Source organism: Puma concolor, chromosome C1 (assembly GCF_028749965.1).
Source record: "Puma concolor isolate L17-30 chromosome C1, mPumCon1.1.hap2, whole genome shotgun sequence".
Lineage (NCBI taxonomy): Eukaryota > Metazoa > Chordata > Mammalia > Carnivora > Felidae > Puma > Puma concolor.
In genome coordinates this window covers 210178480-210194702 of record NC_141674.1, presented here as the reverse complement: position 1 = coordinate 210194702, position 16223 = coordinate 210178480, and the positions used below count along the sequence as shown (strand labels likewise).

General features: G+C 40.3%; 1 protein-coding gene across 7 annotated transcripts in view; it reads right to left on the bottom strand.

Moving 5' to 3' along the window:
• NYAP2 (neuronal tyrosine-phosphorylated phosphoinositide-3-kinase adaptor 2) overlaps positions 1-16223 on the bottom strand; it is a 267608-nt gene that overhangs the window by 176097 nt on the left and 75288 nt on the right. Inside the window, exon 1 of one of the 7 annotated variants that reach the window (XM_086719780.1) lies at positions 993-1291. The exons of the other annotated variants lie outside the window; for them this stretch is intronic. Coding sequence (XP_086575906.1) covers positions 993-1030 — 38 coding nt within the window. The 5' untranslated portion in view covers positions 1031-1291. Of the gene's footprint in view, positions 1-992; positions 1292-16223 lie in introns of those variants that run through there. 7 annotated transcript variants of the gene reach the window in all.

Below are 16223 nucleotides of genomic sequence, written 5' to 3'. Positions count from 1 at the left end.
AATTCTTGAAGACCTGTTTGACACAGGCAGAGTGCTAGGTCCTAGTCGTTCAACAGAGAGCATGATATTTGTCTTTCCCAAAGTGGAAGCTGGATGATCAGGATGCATACCACGAAGAGAGCAGTGATGTGAGAGAGAAAAAGAAAAGAAGACCTCCTTCAGATGGCATCGAGTGACTAATTCATTCTTCTGGTAAAAGCTACCCTTCCCATTTCTTCTAATCCTACCTGTTCTTTAAAACCCAGCTCCAATTCATTCCCCAGTACCATTCAATCCGATCCCCCGATAGCTGATTTCTCTAAGCTTCTCTACTTCTTATACCAACAGAAGTGCAGATAAGATAGACTTTATTTTTCTAATCCATTTCATAGTTTCAATGTTTTGTTCTCTAATAAGGTAAAGGTTCCTAAAGTGAGGTGGGGACCAGTGCTGTTTCGTAGGTTTGTTTTTAACAGTCTTCATGAAGTCTTGAACATGTGGGAGACTCTCTTTTCAGAAAAACTGTCCTATTAATGTTTCCTTCTAAATTATCAAAATAAGCACAGGTAAACATTTTACAATAGAGAGTTACATAAGCACCATTAATTGAATTCTGCGTGATGAGCAAAGGCAGTGCTTTGAATTTTTCGGGCCACATTTAGTGAGTTTAGATAAAGCTAATGCATTGTTTTTGGTGGGTATTATGAGTTTTTCCTAACAATGGTAGAAGAAACGCAGTCATAACAAGTTCCATAGTTTTCTCTTGTGTTACATTTAAACTTGGGTAAAATCCAGGCAAACAAGACTCTTCCATAAGGATGGAGGTACAAATGCAATTGCATTGTGCACACCAGCTCTCTAAACAGAAATCGGTGTTTTCCACCAAATCTTCCCACCCCACCTCAACCCCGAAAGCATCATTAGCAGGAATGGTAAATAATAGTAAACAACATCCCCTTAGACAGTCCCACCAAGTTCAGAACACAAAACAAAACAAGACCGCACAACCGTACCTTGACAGATACATGTGGAAAGCCTGTTTGCAAATCATCTCTTCCAAACCACTTTTACCCTCCGTAGGACCCAGTTTTCTGGAAGGAATGGAATGTCGTATCTTGATATCTGATATCTTCCTTCATAAGACACAAGCAGACTCTGGAGCAGAAACGAATGGCTAATTGGGGGCAAGAAGGTGAATCCAGAAGAACTGGTCACCTCAAAGTGAAGCATTAGTGACTGAATTTGCACAACGGGCAGGATTTGATGTGACTGAATGCATGATGGCGACTGAGTCATTCTTGCCTTTTGAAGTCATCCTTAAAATCAAGCGAACTAACACTTCCCATTTCCCTTCAGAGATACAGAGACTATTCACAGTAAATCAGGTGACAGAAACTTTGGTTCACATCCAGTTTTGTGGGGAGACACAGTCATTGAGTAATTTGTCTAGCTCAATGAAAGTCGGTGATCTATGTGTCACATTCCCTCACATGAGGGGAACTGCCAGTGTTCCCACCAACTTGGATTTATAAATCATTTGGTTTTTTTTTTCCCTTAGCAGCACTGAGTGTTGTCATACATGCCTTATGATGTGTTTCTACACACATACCCCCATTTTACAAATTAAATAACTGAATAACAAGGAAGAAAAACTAAAGAGAAGAGTCGGAGGTAAGATCACAGAGGCAACTGGAAGCATGGGCTCGATTCTCGGCCATTGTTAAGGGCTTGCTCTGAGTGGCTTGAGAAATGATAGGGAGTTTTCTCCTTACATGCAGTGCTGGTGTGAGATAAATGTGACTATAAGCAGATGTCACTCTGCAGCTCCAAGTTCATGGCTCTACCACAACCCGAGCTTTTTCCTGAAACCGGGAATAGTGTCCTTACTCTACCAATATATTTTTGGGGAATGCATCTTAAACACACGTTTTATAACACAGAAAAGTTGTTATAAATGCACACTTATTTCAGCAGTCCCTACTTTACTCTGCACCAAGCAAACTGACAGGATACCTCGTGGAAGTAACATCTAAATTATCAGTCTTTTATATTTATGCAAAATACCTGTATTCCTCAAATGATATGTGTACCACAATGTCCTTGTGAATACACAGTATTGTGTGATTGGACCCATTTTATCAATGAAAGAACAGACTCTGGTAAATTGACTGGCAGACTCAATTCCAGAATGTTCCACGTCTATGACAATCTGCCTGTTTGTATCATGCCACATGACTTACATTTGAATGGAGGATTAATGACACCAGATAACTACATTTAATGAATTGGCACAGTGTATGGACTAAATTACTCATAATAATAATAATGATAGCAATAATAAAATTATAACCATCTATGTTTAAAACACTATCCTGTATATGAACTATCTCCAAAGAAGTTCCCATTTTGCAGATGGAAAGATGAACTTTAAGAAGCCTAAGTAACTTGTCCAAGGTCTCACAGCTTGAAATTAAGTTGGTTTTGAACCAGGCCTGCCTATCCCCAGAACTTTTGCATAGTCTTAAAATGTATGGGACATGGGAAATTTTTTAAAGAAAAAAATTCCAAAAATAGTGTCTTAGAATATAGATATGCTGGACAAGATGGCCTCGTTCAAGCAGGCTTGCCTCTCATGGCCCTGACATAGATGCTTCTTACAATCAACAAGCAGAGAGATAGTCACTGTGAGCTGTGGGCACCATAGGGACTTTGTTCTCCTATGACCCACCAGTCCCAGATACCATGGACCAGCCAACACACGATAGGCACATGGACCTTCTCCTGGCCTTAACTACTCAGGGACACACTCTGACATTTACCTGCTCCATACAGGCCCCAGAATCAACCCACATCCTTTTGGTCCACACCAATACCTTCTCCACTGTTTCTGTCTATTCCTGTTCCACAGCCAGATGGGACACAGCTTTCCCAATTTTTACTACCTGAGAATGTGCAGACAATGTATACTAAAAATAAAGAAAGTAAGTGATTAAATCATGAGCTCTTAGAGCCTGGAAAACTCTTTTATTGCTTTAGAGGAAGTGATATAAAATCTATGACTTTTATAGAGAAGAAAAGCCTTTCTGAGACCATACTCAACTGGAAATGTCACCTGCCCAAAGTTGAGACTCTAAGCATCTCTCATGACTTGAAACATCACTAACTGCAGAGTAAAGAACCCCAGCCCAACCCACTGGAGAGGAGCCATCTGGAGCAGACAGCTTTGCAGTATCCGCATTGGAGGAGGAGGAAATTTACAAAGTCCCTACCAAAGATAAATAATTGTAATAAAAACTGTAGAAATACACGGGATGGAGTTGCTATAGTTAAGTCTGAATTTCAAGAAATTGCTGAGAGATTGCACACTCAGACACTTAAACAACTCTGATGTAAAATCCATAACAAAAGAAATAAAACACTTCAACACAGATGGGCGTGGTGGTGTTCAACACAAAATAAGATTGGTAGGTTGTAGGACCCAGATACCTAAGGAAGCAGATTTGAGTTTAATCAGCAATGGCACATTTCCTTTGACTGCAGCCAGCTAGGGAATTCTCTAGCTCTTTAGAGAACAGTTGATTGAAATTTGATTCTTGCATTGTATGTTATAGAATATGTTACTTCTTGCTTATATAATTATGCTACAGGTAACAAATTATATGCAATAATCCTTCTGTAGTGTGGCAATTTTATTTAAACTTTTTTTTCCTAAGTCCTGTGTTAAGAACTCTTCAGGCATCTTTAGGAAGAGGTGTTGGATAGACTGGATCGCACTCAAAGACTCTAAGACTCTCATCTTGATTCTCATTCTGTCCCGATCATCTTGTGCATTAACTTGGAACAAGAATAATGTCAAGAAGTACTGATTAAATAGTGGACCAAATAAATAATCTCATAAAAGTAGTCAAGAGAGTGATGCTCCAGGTAGGCAAACTTGAGATTCAACATCTCTTAACACTAGTCATGTGACTCATTAGGCAAGTTTCCAGATGTATTTAAGGTTGTCTAATAATAAACTTTAGGACCAAGTTTGCCAAGTCCACATTTATGAAAAGACAAAGATATAACAAGATTTCAATCCACATCTTTGTCTTTTCAGGGCTCCTGACAGAGTCAACCCTGTGTGAACTTCCCTTTCAGTCTCTGGATTGATAATCTTCGTCTTGGGTTACCTAATCCTCTCAAGCAACAAGGGTTCCTTGGTCTACTGGACATTACTGTTACCCAGAAGGTGCTACTTACAATATTTAATTTACAAAGAAAGTCAAGGAGATGTCCTTACATCTACAAGGAAAATCCCCAATGTTCTGCAAAACTAGTCTTTCCTTTCATTTAGCCACAAGCATCCTAGATCACTGTTCCAAAGCATTATTCATGGAGATGCTTTGAAAATTTCTCTTCAAAGGATAATGATTGTGGGTTTCGTGTGCTGCTGCTAAGGGAGCTGAACAAGAGTCTTTATGTTGTAAGTAATCAAAGGGATACCTTTGGGACAACATTGCATGTTGAATGGTATAGAACAGAACAGAATAGAATGGAAATTGAATCTCAGAGCTACAAGCTGCCCCAACCCCCAGAGTACTTAGTTCTATGTTTTGTGAAGTGCTCTGACAGATAGAAGCCCCTCTAATGGGCAGTATGTGAATTAAGAGTTTCATAGTCAAGTCATGAAGAACAGACAAGTTAAAGACAGTTCAGCAGGTTTCTTAACTGCAGGTCACGAAGATAAACACCATGCAAATGTGTATTGTGACCGTCCAAGAAGATTTCACAGTTTAGAGTTTCCCAAGCTATTTTGCTGGGAATTTCACAGACCTATGAGCATCCTCTCGGGAATGGACTTGTAGTTAGTGATTTTCAAACCCGACTGCACATTGGATCCACCTGAAGACCTGTAAAAAATGGTAGTGTAAGGATTCATCCCCAGAGAGATCTATTATTTGGTCTGGGTCAAGGTCCTGGGCACTGGTATTTAAAAAGCCTTCCAGGGTCTCACGATGGGCAGCAGGGTTTAACCTCCCAATGCTTTCAGGACCCCCACAAAAGTTAGGGATTTGGGAACATACCCATCTCATCTCTAAAAGGGGCATACATTATTTATCACACTTTCATAAGAGAGTCGATCAGAAATTAGAAATCCATTGTCTTATTTTATGATTCATTACCAGCTACTGGCAGATGGGACAGCTCATGTTTGAAAGAAAAAGAGGAAGCTCTAATCTGTGAGGAAAACTACTGCAAAAAAAAAACAAAAAAAAAAACAAAAAAACCATAGGTATGATGTGGACTTTGGAGTACGTGTGCAGCCAAGTGAGGGAAACTTCTTATTTCAGCTGAGAGTTGGTGTCACTAGTCATTAAATAGTTTTGTAGGTGGGGTTGGGACTGGTCTTGCCCCTGGATTCTTAGCAAAGCTATGCCGGAAACTATTCGTTTCCTTACCTGGATGGTGTACTTCCCTATTTACTGTGTGGTCTTGAGTTACCTGTTAAGGGAAGTCCTTGTTTCAATACTACTGATAAACTCACTCTCAGCAAGCATCATGGTGGAAGTCATTTCATGACAATACAGCTCTATAGGCCGTTGTAGAAATTGGCTGAAATATGCCCCAGAAGAGTGTCCCTTAGGAGGCGCACAAAGGGGTCACTCACCTGCCCAGAAAAGTTTGGAAATAAAAGTCCTATCCAAAGGATGAAATAAGAACTCCATTAAGTTTCCCTGATGGACTTACAAAGTGAACAGTCCAATTTTTTTTTCCTCAAATTAAATAAACAAAACCTGTTATCTTTTTAAAGGCCACGGATTATCATTCTCCTCCTGGCTCTTGTGACTTCATTATGTCTATGCTGCCAAACGTGTTCCTTTTTTCCTACGTAGCAGCAGGATTATGGAATGGAAATCCACAAATTTTGATTTGAACTCTCTGATGGTCAATCGGTATGGGTCAAAAGAAAATTTTCGAGAGAAAAAAGACAGCTTTGCGAATGCTGAGACCGAATCCCTTTTCCCGTCCCGGCGGGCCCTTTCCTCTGCTCTTATACCAAGCATCCTGGGAATGAATGTCAGCTACGCTTCTGCCAATGCTACAAACAGATGTGCCACTGTGCATAAAGGTAGCGGAAGATCTGTTTAAAACACCGCCTATGGAATTGTTCCTGTGGGTGTGATTATAAGGGGGAGATGTTTGGGAGGGTGATGGAGACTAACAGAAAATGACAGCTATAAAAACCTTTCGATGCCTGTGAATAGACAGTACCACCAGAAATACCATAGGTTACCTTAGAAAGTGGGATGAAACCGGTCTATCCAAGCTAACTAAAATTTGTATAAAGATCTGTATTCGATCAAGTTGAAAGTTACCTAGGAGAAAGCAGAAAAGAGGCTCTCGGCTCAAGCAGGGGTCAAGGGAAGCTGCGAGGTCCCACTGCGGGTCTCTGTGGATTGTCCTCTCCCATCATGCCTGGCACCGATATGCGTTAGTGGCCAGGGGCAGGCCACGGTTTACTGACTCCCAGTGCAAAGCCGGGAGTGTGCCAAGATTGTCCTTCCCAGAGAGAGAGAGGGAAGGTGAGCCAGGCAAAGCCAACTCAGTACCCAGAGAGTGTCTAAGAGGATAGGAAGCAGCACAGGCAGAAGTGAGAGGCTGGCCTTAGTTACCAGATGGCACTCCATGATTTTTGTCTATGTGTGGTTTCAGAGGTGCTGGTGACCCCAGTGTTGTCTTTCTCCCATAGTACTGACTAACCCGTAGCTGCTAAGGCCCTTCCCACCACAAATTTGTAAATGTGGGTATTTCTGGGGAACAGCTGGAACTCAGAGGAGGTAATAGCTATTATCCCATAATGTTCTTAAAAGGGAGGGCCCAGAGACACCCAACTGTGAAGGGAAAGAGAGGAAGCGAGACAAGTAAATGTCATCCCAGAGCCTGAAGGAGGGTATTGTCTCCATCCAGCTTACCCCGAAGTGGGTTCTGATGGCTTTTTCTTTCTTCTATATTTTAATACAGCCCCAATCGCTTTCAATGAGGAAAATGAATTTAGATGAGCGGGGGCTGGAAATAAATCCAGAGGTTGTTTCAAAGGTTATTTATGAGAAGCAGATGTCTCCATGGAGGAAATCAGTGGCATTTGGAAGCAGGGATCATGTCTACCTAATACCATAAGCCCAGCTCAGCAGTGGGCAAGGCTCAGTGCCTGTGCCTGCTTGCTCTCCGGGCTCCTGCACAGCGCCATTTGCACGGGTCTTCAGAGAATTCTCCGTCACATCAAAGCTCAGAACATTTACCTCCTACAGAACCGCTAATAGCTGGCAGTTTTCTTCTCAGCTCATCTACCACCATAGCTCCCATCCTTGGCTATTCTTTCAAAGTGGGCTGTTGCCGGGAGCATAAAAACTTTCAATGCTTTCTTGGCTTCACTAACTAACTCTCACTCCTGATGGATTTTTCACGCATGGCAACAAAGTTTCTCAAGAATCTGGGTCTCCTCGTTTTACCTGGGTCCTGAAATCACAGCCAGGAGAAGGACGCGTTGCTCAGAAGATGATGGCTCTTCTGGCCAGGGAAGAGTAGGCAGGGAACAGGTGCTCCAAGTAGGCACCATGAGATGGAAAAAGTGAGAGCAAACCCTACGAGGCATAGGTTCCCAATGGAAGCAGGGACAGTTTTGCTCCCCGAGGGGCATTTGTTAATGTCTGCAGACATTTTTGACTGTCATGACTCCATCAGGGATGGCTCCTGGCATCTAGCAAGTGGAGGCCAGGGATGCTGGTAAACATTCTGCAAGACATAGGACAGCTGGCTCTGCAGAGTTATGCCGTCCAACATGTCCCCCATGCCATTGCCAGGCACCTACCCTTGGGGCTCCCGAAATTTTGTGAGATAACGACACATCACTCTCCTTTTGTGCCCATTCTTCCATCACTTCAGCAGTTGGGAAGATATCCATCTTTTCCTTCCCAGTGTTGCTCTGAGTGTGGGGCCATGGGGTTCAGTTAGAGGGAGCTAAGTCGAAATGTACTCTCTGTACACTTCCTGACCCAAAGAACACCCCGTGTCCCGACACATACCGCTTTCCCATCGCTGTGTTGCTTTTAAACAGTCCTGCAGAAAACATCATAAAGCCAGAGCTAAAGGGAGTATCTTCCCCTGCATCTTCCCCTGCTTCCTTCTGCAGTAACTTTTCCCAAAAAGCTATTGGGTTGGGGTGCCTGGGTGGCTCAGTCGGTTGAGGTTATAGTTCAGGTCATGATCAGGCAGTTCGTGTGCTTCGAATTCTGTGTCTCCCTCTCTCTCTGCCCCTCCCCTGCTCACACTCTGCCTCTGTCTCTCTCTCTCAAAAATAGGTAAACATTACAAAAAAAAAAAAAAAGACAGTAACATTTACAAATTGCATTTTAAAGCAGAGATTAACCTTAACCATAACTCTGAGGAAATTGAACATTCAGCTTATCGACATTAAGCAGGAGCATAAGGTCAAGTAGACAGAGTAAAGGGTGTCTGCATCTAAACACCTGAATTCTAGGCATGAGGGCTCTTTATCTGACACGCTATTTGAGCTAAGTAGTCTTTAATGAATCATTTAATTTCTGATCTTCAGCCCCTCATCTGCAACAGAGAGAAAATACTTGTCCTACCTACTTCACGGTGTCATGGAGATAATTAAATAATATTTTACAAAATGATCAATGATATCTCAACACTAGATACAAATGGACATAAGAATTCTTATTATTCACAAACTAGCCTGAAGCCACAGAAGCAAGTGGCAGAGCCCTGGAGAATGGTTTTGCTCTTAGCTCAAGTACCATTGCTCACTGGAGACTAATGGCCTGGAAAAATACACACTGGAACACCATCCTTTCTGGAAATCTCCAGGATGTGCCCGCTTCCAGAGCTAAGAAAAAAGAACAGTGTAAACAAATCGATATAACTGTTGTTCGCTTACACACTACAACCGAGCTTCTTAGAATACCTGGGCACCCAATGTTTCCCATGGCAACGTGGAATACCCAGGTCCATCAAGCACCCTGCTAAAGAGCTAATTTCTCTAAACACTTGGTGATCATTTATTAAAATGGTGGAGGAAACATCACTGCTTCTTAAGTCAGAGATCCCAAGACTCTCACGTTTTCCTCGCAAATCACAACCCCCAAACACATCTTAGCATATGTGAGTCTTTTGATTTTAAAAATGATATTCATGGGGTGCCTGGGTGGCTCAGTCAGTTGAGCATCCAACTTTGGCTCAGATCATGATCTCACGGTTTGTGAGTTCGAGCCCCGCGTCGGGCTCTGTGCAGACAGCTCAGAGCCTGGAGCCTGTTTCAGATTCTGCGTCTCCCCCTATCTCAGCCCCTCTGCCGCTCATGTGCTCGCTCTCTCTCTCTCTGTTTCTCTCTCTGTCTCTCAAAAATAAATAAATGTAAAAAATATTTTTTAAAATAACATTCATTTAAAAATATATTTATTTATACATTTAAAACCAAATTAAACCTCAGTGCCCTCCATGTATTGATAATTTCTCTAGTTCCTTAAGTGAAAGAGTCTAATACTTGATAGCATTTAAAATAATTTTAGATACACTTTTCAAGACATTTGTTTTCCCGGGCCTGAAACAGAGAAATGGCTAGAACGTTTTTCCTCATTTAGCAATTACGTTATCAAATTATTTCTGCATGAAACTTTTAGTGACTCAAACCTAAATAAAACCATTTCAGTTCTCCATATAAAACTTAAAATTAACAAAGATTTGGAGCACTGAGTTCAATAAATATTTATTTAGAGGCAATTTTCTTCTTAGGTATACCATTACTCATATATTATTATGTAAAATAGCGTGTGTATGTGTCTGCATACCCTTCATACCCTTTCTGTGCATGGCTCTTGTCAAATTTACAAATGATTATAAGAGGAAGTTATTTTGACCAGTATTTTTGCCCAGTGTTTATGGGTTCCACAAATAGCTCTAAAACTAGGCATGAAAACCACACTTTTCCTTTTTAAAGTTTCTGCTCAGATCAGGGCAGACATTATGAGTCATGCTGAATTAATTTCATTTTTAAACAATTAAAAATAAATGACGGATTTTCACATCACTCATCATCTGCATATAAATTAGCAACGCAGAAAATTCACACAGGTGCACTCTAGCAACACAGCATTAGGAAAACATAAGCTAGTTTCTTCTCGATAAGAAGATGAGATATTTACCAGCTATCTGAAGAAGTCCTGAACAGTCCACGGGATCCCTGAGATAATGCGTCCACGGGCTTCATCCTGCCTCTATACAACATTTCATCCATTTCTCTCTCCCATTCCAACCCTATTGTCCTTCCTTTTTGCAGCAATACTGCATATTTGTTTACCTAAGTCATTTGCTCAGGTGGGGCCGGCTGGGGAAAAGAGCCACCTTAGGGATTCCAGCTCAGAGACCAGGAGGCGGGAGCTTGAGTTCTAAAGAAGTAACTATCCTAGGAAGGGAGGGACGGGTGGCAACAGGGAGAATGGGCATGTGAAGCATACAAAACAACATTCTGGAAGGTTCAATTTTCTGTGGCAACTGAGGAAAGAGGGATGAGGAAGGTGGGTAAGGGGTGCATCCTGGAACCATCAGGGAAATTTCACTGCATCTTTCTGTTGAAACAGCTCATTTATCCATGATGATGAGGCCCACCTTCCTTTCAGATCCCTTAACCTATGGCTGACAGAGTGAAGCAGGAGGAAAGATATTAAGTAGCCTCATAGTCGACACGATACAGAATGACAGCAACAAAGGCCAAGACCACGGGACAGTGCAGAAGAGTCAGGGCGCACAGGCCAAGAGCAAGTGTGCCCAGTGCGGGTGTGGAACACGGTTTTCAGCCCCTTTCCCTCTCAGACTGGTCCCCACATCCACACAATTAATGACTCTAGAGGCAGCACAACAAAACTTTTATAGGCAAAAGCAGATGGAAAGATGTTTTGTCATGAAAAAAATCCTTAGTAACACTTCTTCTGTCAAATTGCAGGTATTAGCGATGCTAAAGGGTTTTGAAATCCATTTAGTAGGTCACTATCAGAATTTCATTTGGAAGGGATAGAATACAATAGAATAGGAATTGGCATCAGGCTTCCCGTATAAGGGTAAGAGATTTTTGTGTACTGTTGCTTTATTTAATTTTACTCTCATTACACTCTCTCATGATGCTGTGCCAGCTTTTTTGATCGATTACTACCGTTGCCGTTGCATCTGTGTGTGTGTGTGTGTGTGTGTGTGTGTGTGTGTGTGTGCGTGCGCACGCACCCGTGCGATTGTGGTTGTCCTTTTGATGTCTCACTCCTGCAGCTAAATCACACACTGCAGGGTTTCAGTGTTTGCCTCATTCTTATCTCCAGCATTTAGCACGATGCAGGGTCAAACCGGGAATGAAAAATATTTATTGAAGACATAAATAAATGTCTGAGAGGCCTTGCTTCCTAAAGGCTCACTTTGAACCAGAACATCACAAACCTTTTCTAGTTTATATATTTGGTTTTCAATACAAGTCATATCTAGTGATCTTTAAAATGTTCAGAAATCCTCCTTTACATCATTGCTTAAGGGAGAGAGGTGGCTCACAAGTTAACACTATTAATTTAAATCCCAACCTCGGCCGAGGTTGAAAAATGGAAAAATTATAACAGGCCCCCCAACTGTGTTCTCTCTGTTCCTGTTCTTAATCCATTCAGTTCTTTATTAGGACATCACAAGGTTCAGACTTCAAAAACTAGCAACAAAATTTAGAACAAAAACATAAATACAACAAACTGCATTAATTCACTAGGCTTACGGCAGTAATTTCCTTCCAAAGCATTTGCTAATGAAAATAGTGATCATTAGATGAATTGACAATAACTAATTAGAGAACAAAAAGTAATAATCATGACTTACCAACTTAATGGTGAGATTTGATGGTTGATAAACAACAGAGTCACAAGAGGTACATGGATAACCTGATTGCTTCTTGAGAGAAGATTAATTATGTAAGGCAAGACTTTTAATTGATACACATTTCTGATTAAAAGGCATTGTTAAAGGAAAACTGGAGATCAGTAGTCATCTTCCAATTTTTCTGTTATTTCTCCCTTGGATTTCATGGCACCTAAATCAAGAATCATTCTGAAATTTCAAAGAGGTGTCAATTTAAGGAGGACAGGAGGTCTCTCGTTGAATTATAACAGTCCTTACATTACATCAAACAAGGAAGTTGTAAATAAACAACAGTGTTGTTTACTCTAAATTTAAGATAGTTAACACTTGGATCTTATACTTATTATAAGTATAATAAGTATATTATTATATATACTTATATATATAGTATATAATATTATAAGAAACTTGTTACTTGGATCATGATATTGAGCTACTTTACAGCAACTTTTGGGGCACCTGGGGGGCTCAGTCAGTTAAGCGTCCAACTTCTGCTCAGGTCATGATTTCAGGGCCAGAGGGTTCGAGCCCCACGACGGCTCTGTGCTGACAGCTCGGAACCTGGAGCCTGCTTCGGATTCTGTGTCTCCCTCTCTTTCTCTGCCCCTCCCCTGTTCGTACTTTGTCTCTCTCTGTCTCTCTCAAAAAATAATAAACATTAAAAAATTCTAGCAAATTCTTAAAAACATTTTTTTCTAACTTAAAAAACAAACTATGCCAAAAAATTATCTTCGCGTCGTTCTGGTCATACCAAATACGTTTTAAGTCATCTCAAAGACAACCCTAGAGATGCAATTCTCCTGCTTCAACATCTTTAATGGACCTACCTTGCCATATTTTTCGGTTTTGCATTCAACATCCTCCTTGATATTCCCTCAGCCTACTTTGCCACACATGGCCTCACGATATATCCTGTATCAATCATACAAACCACTTCTCCTTTTACAAAACCTGCGTTCTTGTTCCTCAATTATCACTTCACACTCTCCCCTGCCAGTCTCCCTTGAACGAAGTACACCCGTCCTACTGAAAACATACATTTCTTCAAAGGCTAGCTCAAATGCCCTTTTACTTAAGAAGTATTCCTTAAGGCCGTCTGGTTGACCTCCATCTTTCTCCATGTTCTTACTATGCCTTTAATTTTTACCAGTACAATTGGTTGTATTTTAGAATTTTCCTCTACTTATCCATCTTTCCTATTATAAATTTATGTATCTTAGAACAAAGATATCATAGTTACTTAATTTCTAGCATTTATCTGTACCCACTCTTCCCAATAACAACTGTAATTGTTATGACACAGTTACTCAATAATGCCTGTTGAAGAAAAATAGTCTTAACAAGGATAAATCTTTCAGAATATAATTTTCTGAAATTTAAAAATGTCTCAGACTATCAGAAATGATTGTCCGACTTGGGAATTTACATCTTTAGAGCAGTCTGGAGCTCCTTAGGAAGTAATGCAAATTTTGATTGCATTTACTTTTCATCAAGATGGCATGGCTGGTGAAGTTCACCACTGTCCGTAGACAGGTAAAGAACTAGAATTTCTTAATATAGGTTTACCTTGGGGATTGGTTACAAATTGAAGAGAGGAACGTGGAGCTAGAATAATGTTTTTTTTAAGAAAGCTACTTTGTAGAAAACAGGACTGGGGGAAGGAAATCACTTTGGGGAAAATCTCATGAAATTCAATTATGTATCCTATAAAATTGAGATGCTTTTCGTATCCTAACAACCCGGCTAAATTTAACCTCTGGATCTTCTCAAGTCTGCCCTTAAGGAAATGCTGATCACACTATAAGATATACAAGGTGACTGTATAAGCAAATAACCTTTGGTCATTGCTGGTAGATTAAAAAAGGAAGTGAAAATAATGGCGTTTTGGAATTCTAAATGTTTTCATAATGCATTGTCACAAATCCAAAAAAGCTATTAGAGGTTATTATTTTGGCTGGACTACCAGAACCCATAGAAAGTTGAACCTCTGGCATGCCATGCTGTTTTATTAAGGGACTTTTGATATGCATATGCAACAGTGCCTCTTAACTATCTCAATGGGTCATTTAGGGTCGCTCAAATTTTCTGGATTTTTTTCATTAAGTATTCTCTCTGAGATTCACTTAATAAGTAGAGCACATTGGTATCTCTAATGCACTAAGGTAGAGTATTAATTTAGGACAACTTGTATTTTAAATCAAGAATAACTGACCTGATTTTGCAAGAATTAGAAATTCCCATACAAATTAGACTGAATTCAAAGGAATGGATTTGACGACAGCGGCTTTATTTAACCGAATTCCTTCTTCTGGCCAGAGGGTACAAAGAAGCTCTGATCTAAAACCTTACTCTTCAACATACTTCCCATTAATTGTTCTATCATTTCTTACGTTCTCTTCTTTGGCTCCCCCTCATCGACTGTTCGCTGAATCACCTATGAATACACTGACTCCCTCGATATTCAATCAGATCTGCTATCATAATTTTAAAACATATTGACACCCTAAGGCCAGATCTCTAATTTGTTTACAATGATTGGATTCCCTGATGGCATCTCAAATTTGGCGAGTCAAAGTTCTTTACTCTTTTCTTTCACAATTCAAACACTTTTCTTGTGAACTGCCCATGAAGAGTCATCTTCCACGCCTTCCACTATTTACAGAACACTTTCTATATGAGGGTTTAAACTATAATTTTCTCCTCCACCTTCCAGTAAGTTTCTGCAGTGCCCTTTCCTGGATTACTCTGGCCGCGTCTTCCTGAACCTCACACTTAGGACCACTATTTTTTATGGCAGGTTATTGTCATCTGTTTTTATCCCCAGGTCATTCCTGGAAGAGTCTTAAATTAACATCTGATCACTAAGAATAAAAACAATAGAAACAATGGAATGATTAGAAATAAATGTCCCCAGCTCCAGGCTAAAGCTGCAACTGATTGTTGGATTTACTTCTAGCCAATGTGTCTTGTGGTCAATGGCAAAAAGCCAGCATACAGAAGATTTCTCAAGAGTTTAGAAGCTTATGAGCTTCCTGGTGATCATGTTACTAATCCTATCATGAGTTATGCCTCTGAATCACTTCACCTTTGAGAAAAATAATAATAAGCACAGTTAATATCTTCCATCTTATTCTCAATATTAAAGATAGAGAGAGAGGGAGAGAGACTGGCTTCTGTTCCCAGGACTGTTAATTAAATGGCTGCACCATCATGTTCCTCATCGCTGTAGGGATTCCCCATCTCAGAATCTTCATACCCCATCCCCAGGACACAGGTTCTTCCCAGACTCTTGCACCCCATGGCACAGGCATTTAACACTTACTCTTTCCTGGCTTATGATAAACAACCTCTCTGTACCAGCCTTGCTTTGGCTCCAATTGGGATAGCACCAGATTAAACTTCCTAGAGCATACGATTTTTTTATTAATGACTTATGTTCCCATAAATGCCTACGGGATTAATTTCAAATGTCCCTGGCTGAAATTCAAGGTTTACATATTCCCCCTACGACCTAAAATTTCAAAGAGTTTGAACTGCTTTGGGATTCTTTAAACATTTTTCTTTTTATAAATACCAGGATGGATAAGCCTTGACTTCAAGGCTTTAAATTTGATTTTCTAATTTGTTCCCGAATTTGTGGATCCTACTTCTCCTCAGAGACAGTTTGTCCTCCTCCACGAGACCATCTACAATTCTTCTAACTCTGATTTTCTTCCTGTTTTCTTTACAGAATTACATACTCTTCTGTTTTGAGCAGATGGAGGTGCCTCCTTCATATTACACACACACACACACACACACACACACACACACACACGCACATTATGTATGTATACCTCTCTTTTTAGACTTAGGCCATAGATTGATTCTTTGATATACTAAGACTCTAAGCAAATTCATGCGGGGTTTTGTTATTCAAAGGATGGTCCAGGGACCAACAGCACCAGTAACATCTGGGAGCCTGTTAGAAATAAAGAATCTCAGAACTACTAAATCAGAATCTGCATTTGAACAAGATCCCCCAGTAATTTACATTAAATTTTGAGAAGTATTGCTTTGGAGGTAAGCTTCTAAAAGCACACCTATAATATAGGTACTTCACAAATGCTGAATATGACATATACAACATATGAAACACAATGCATGGTGCAGTTTTGTGTTTTTTGTTTTGTTCTGGTTTGTTTTCGCAGACTCTTCCCTCCAAAGACATAGGCAGTGGTGGTTAAAATTGGTTCATACAGGCAAGCAACACCCAACTGTGAAAAGCTTAGAAAGTTTCTAAAATAGGTGTGAAACAC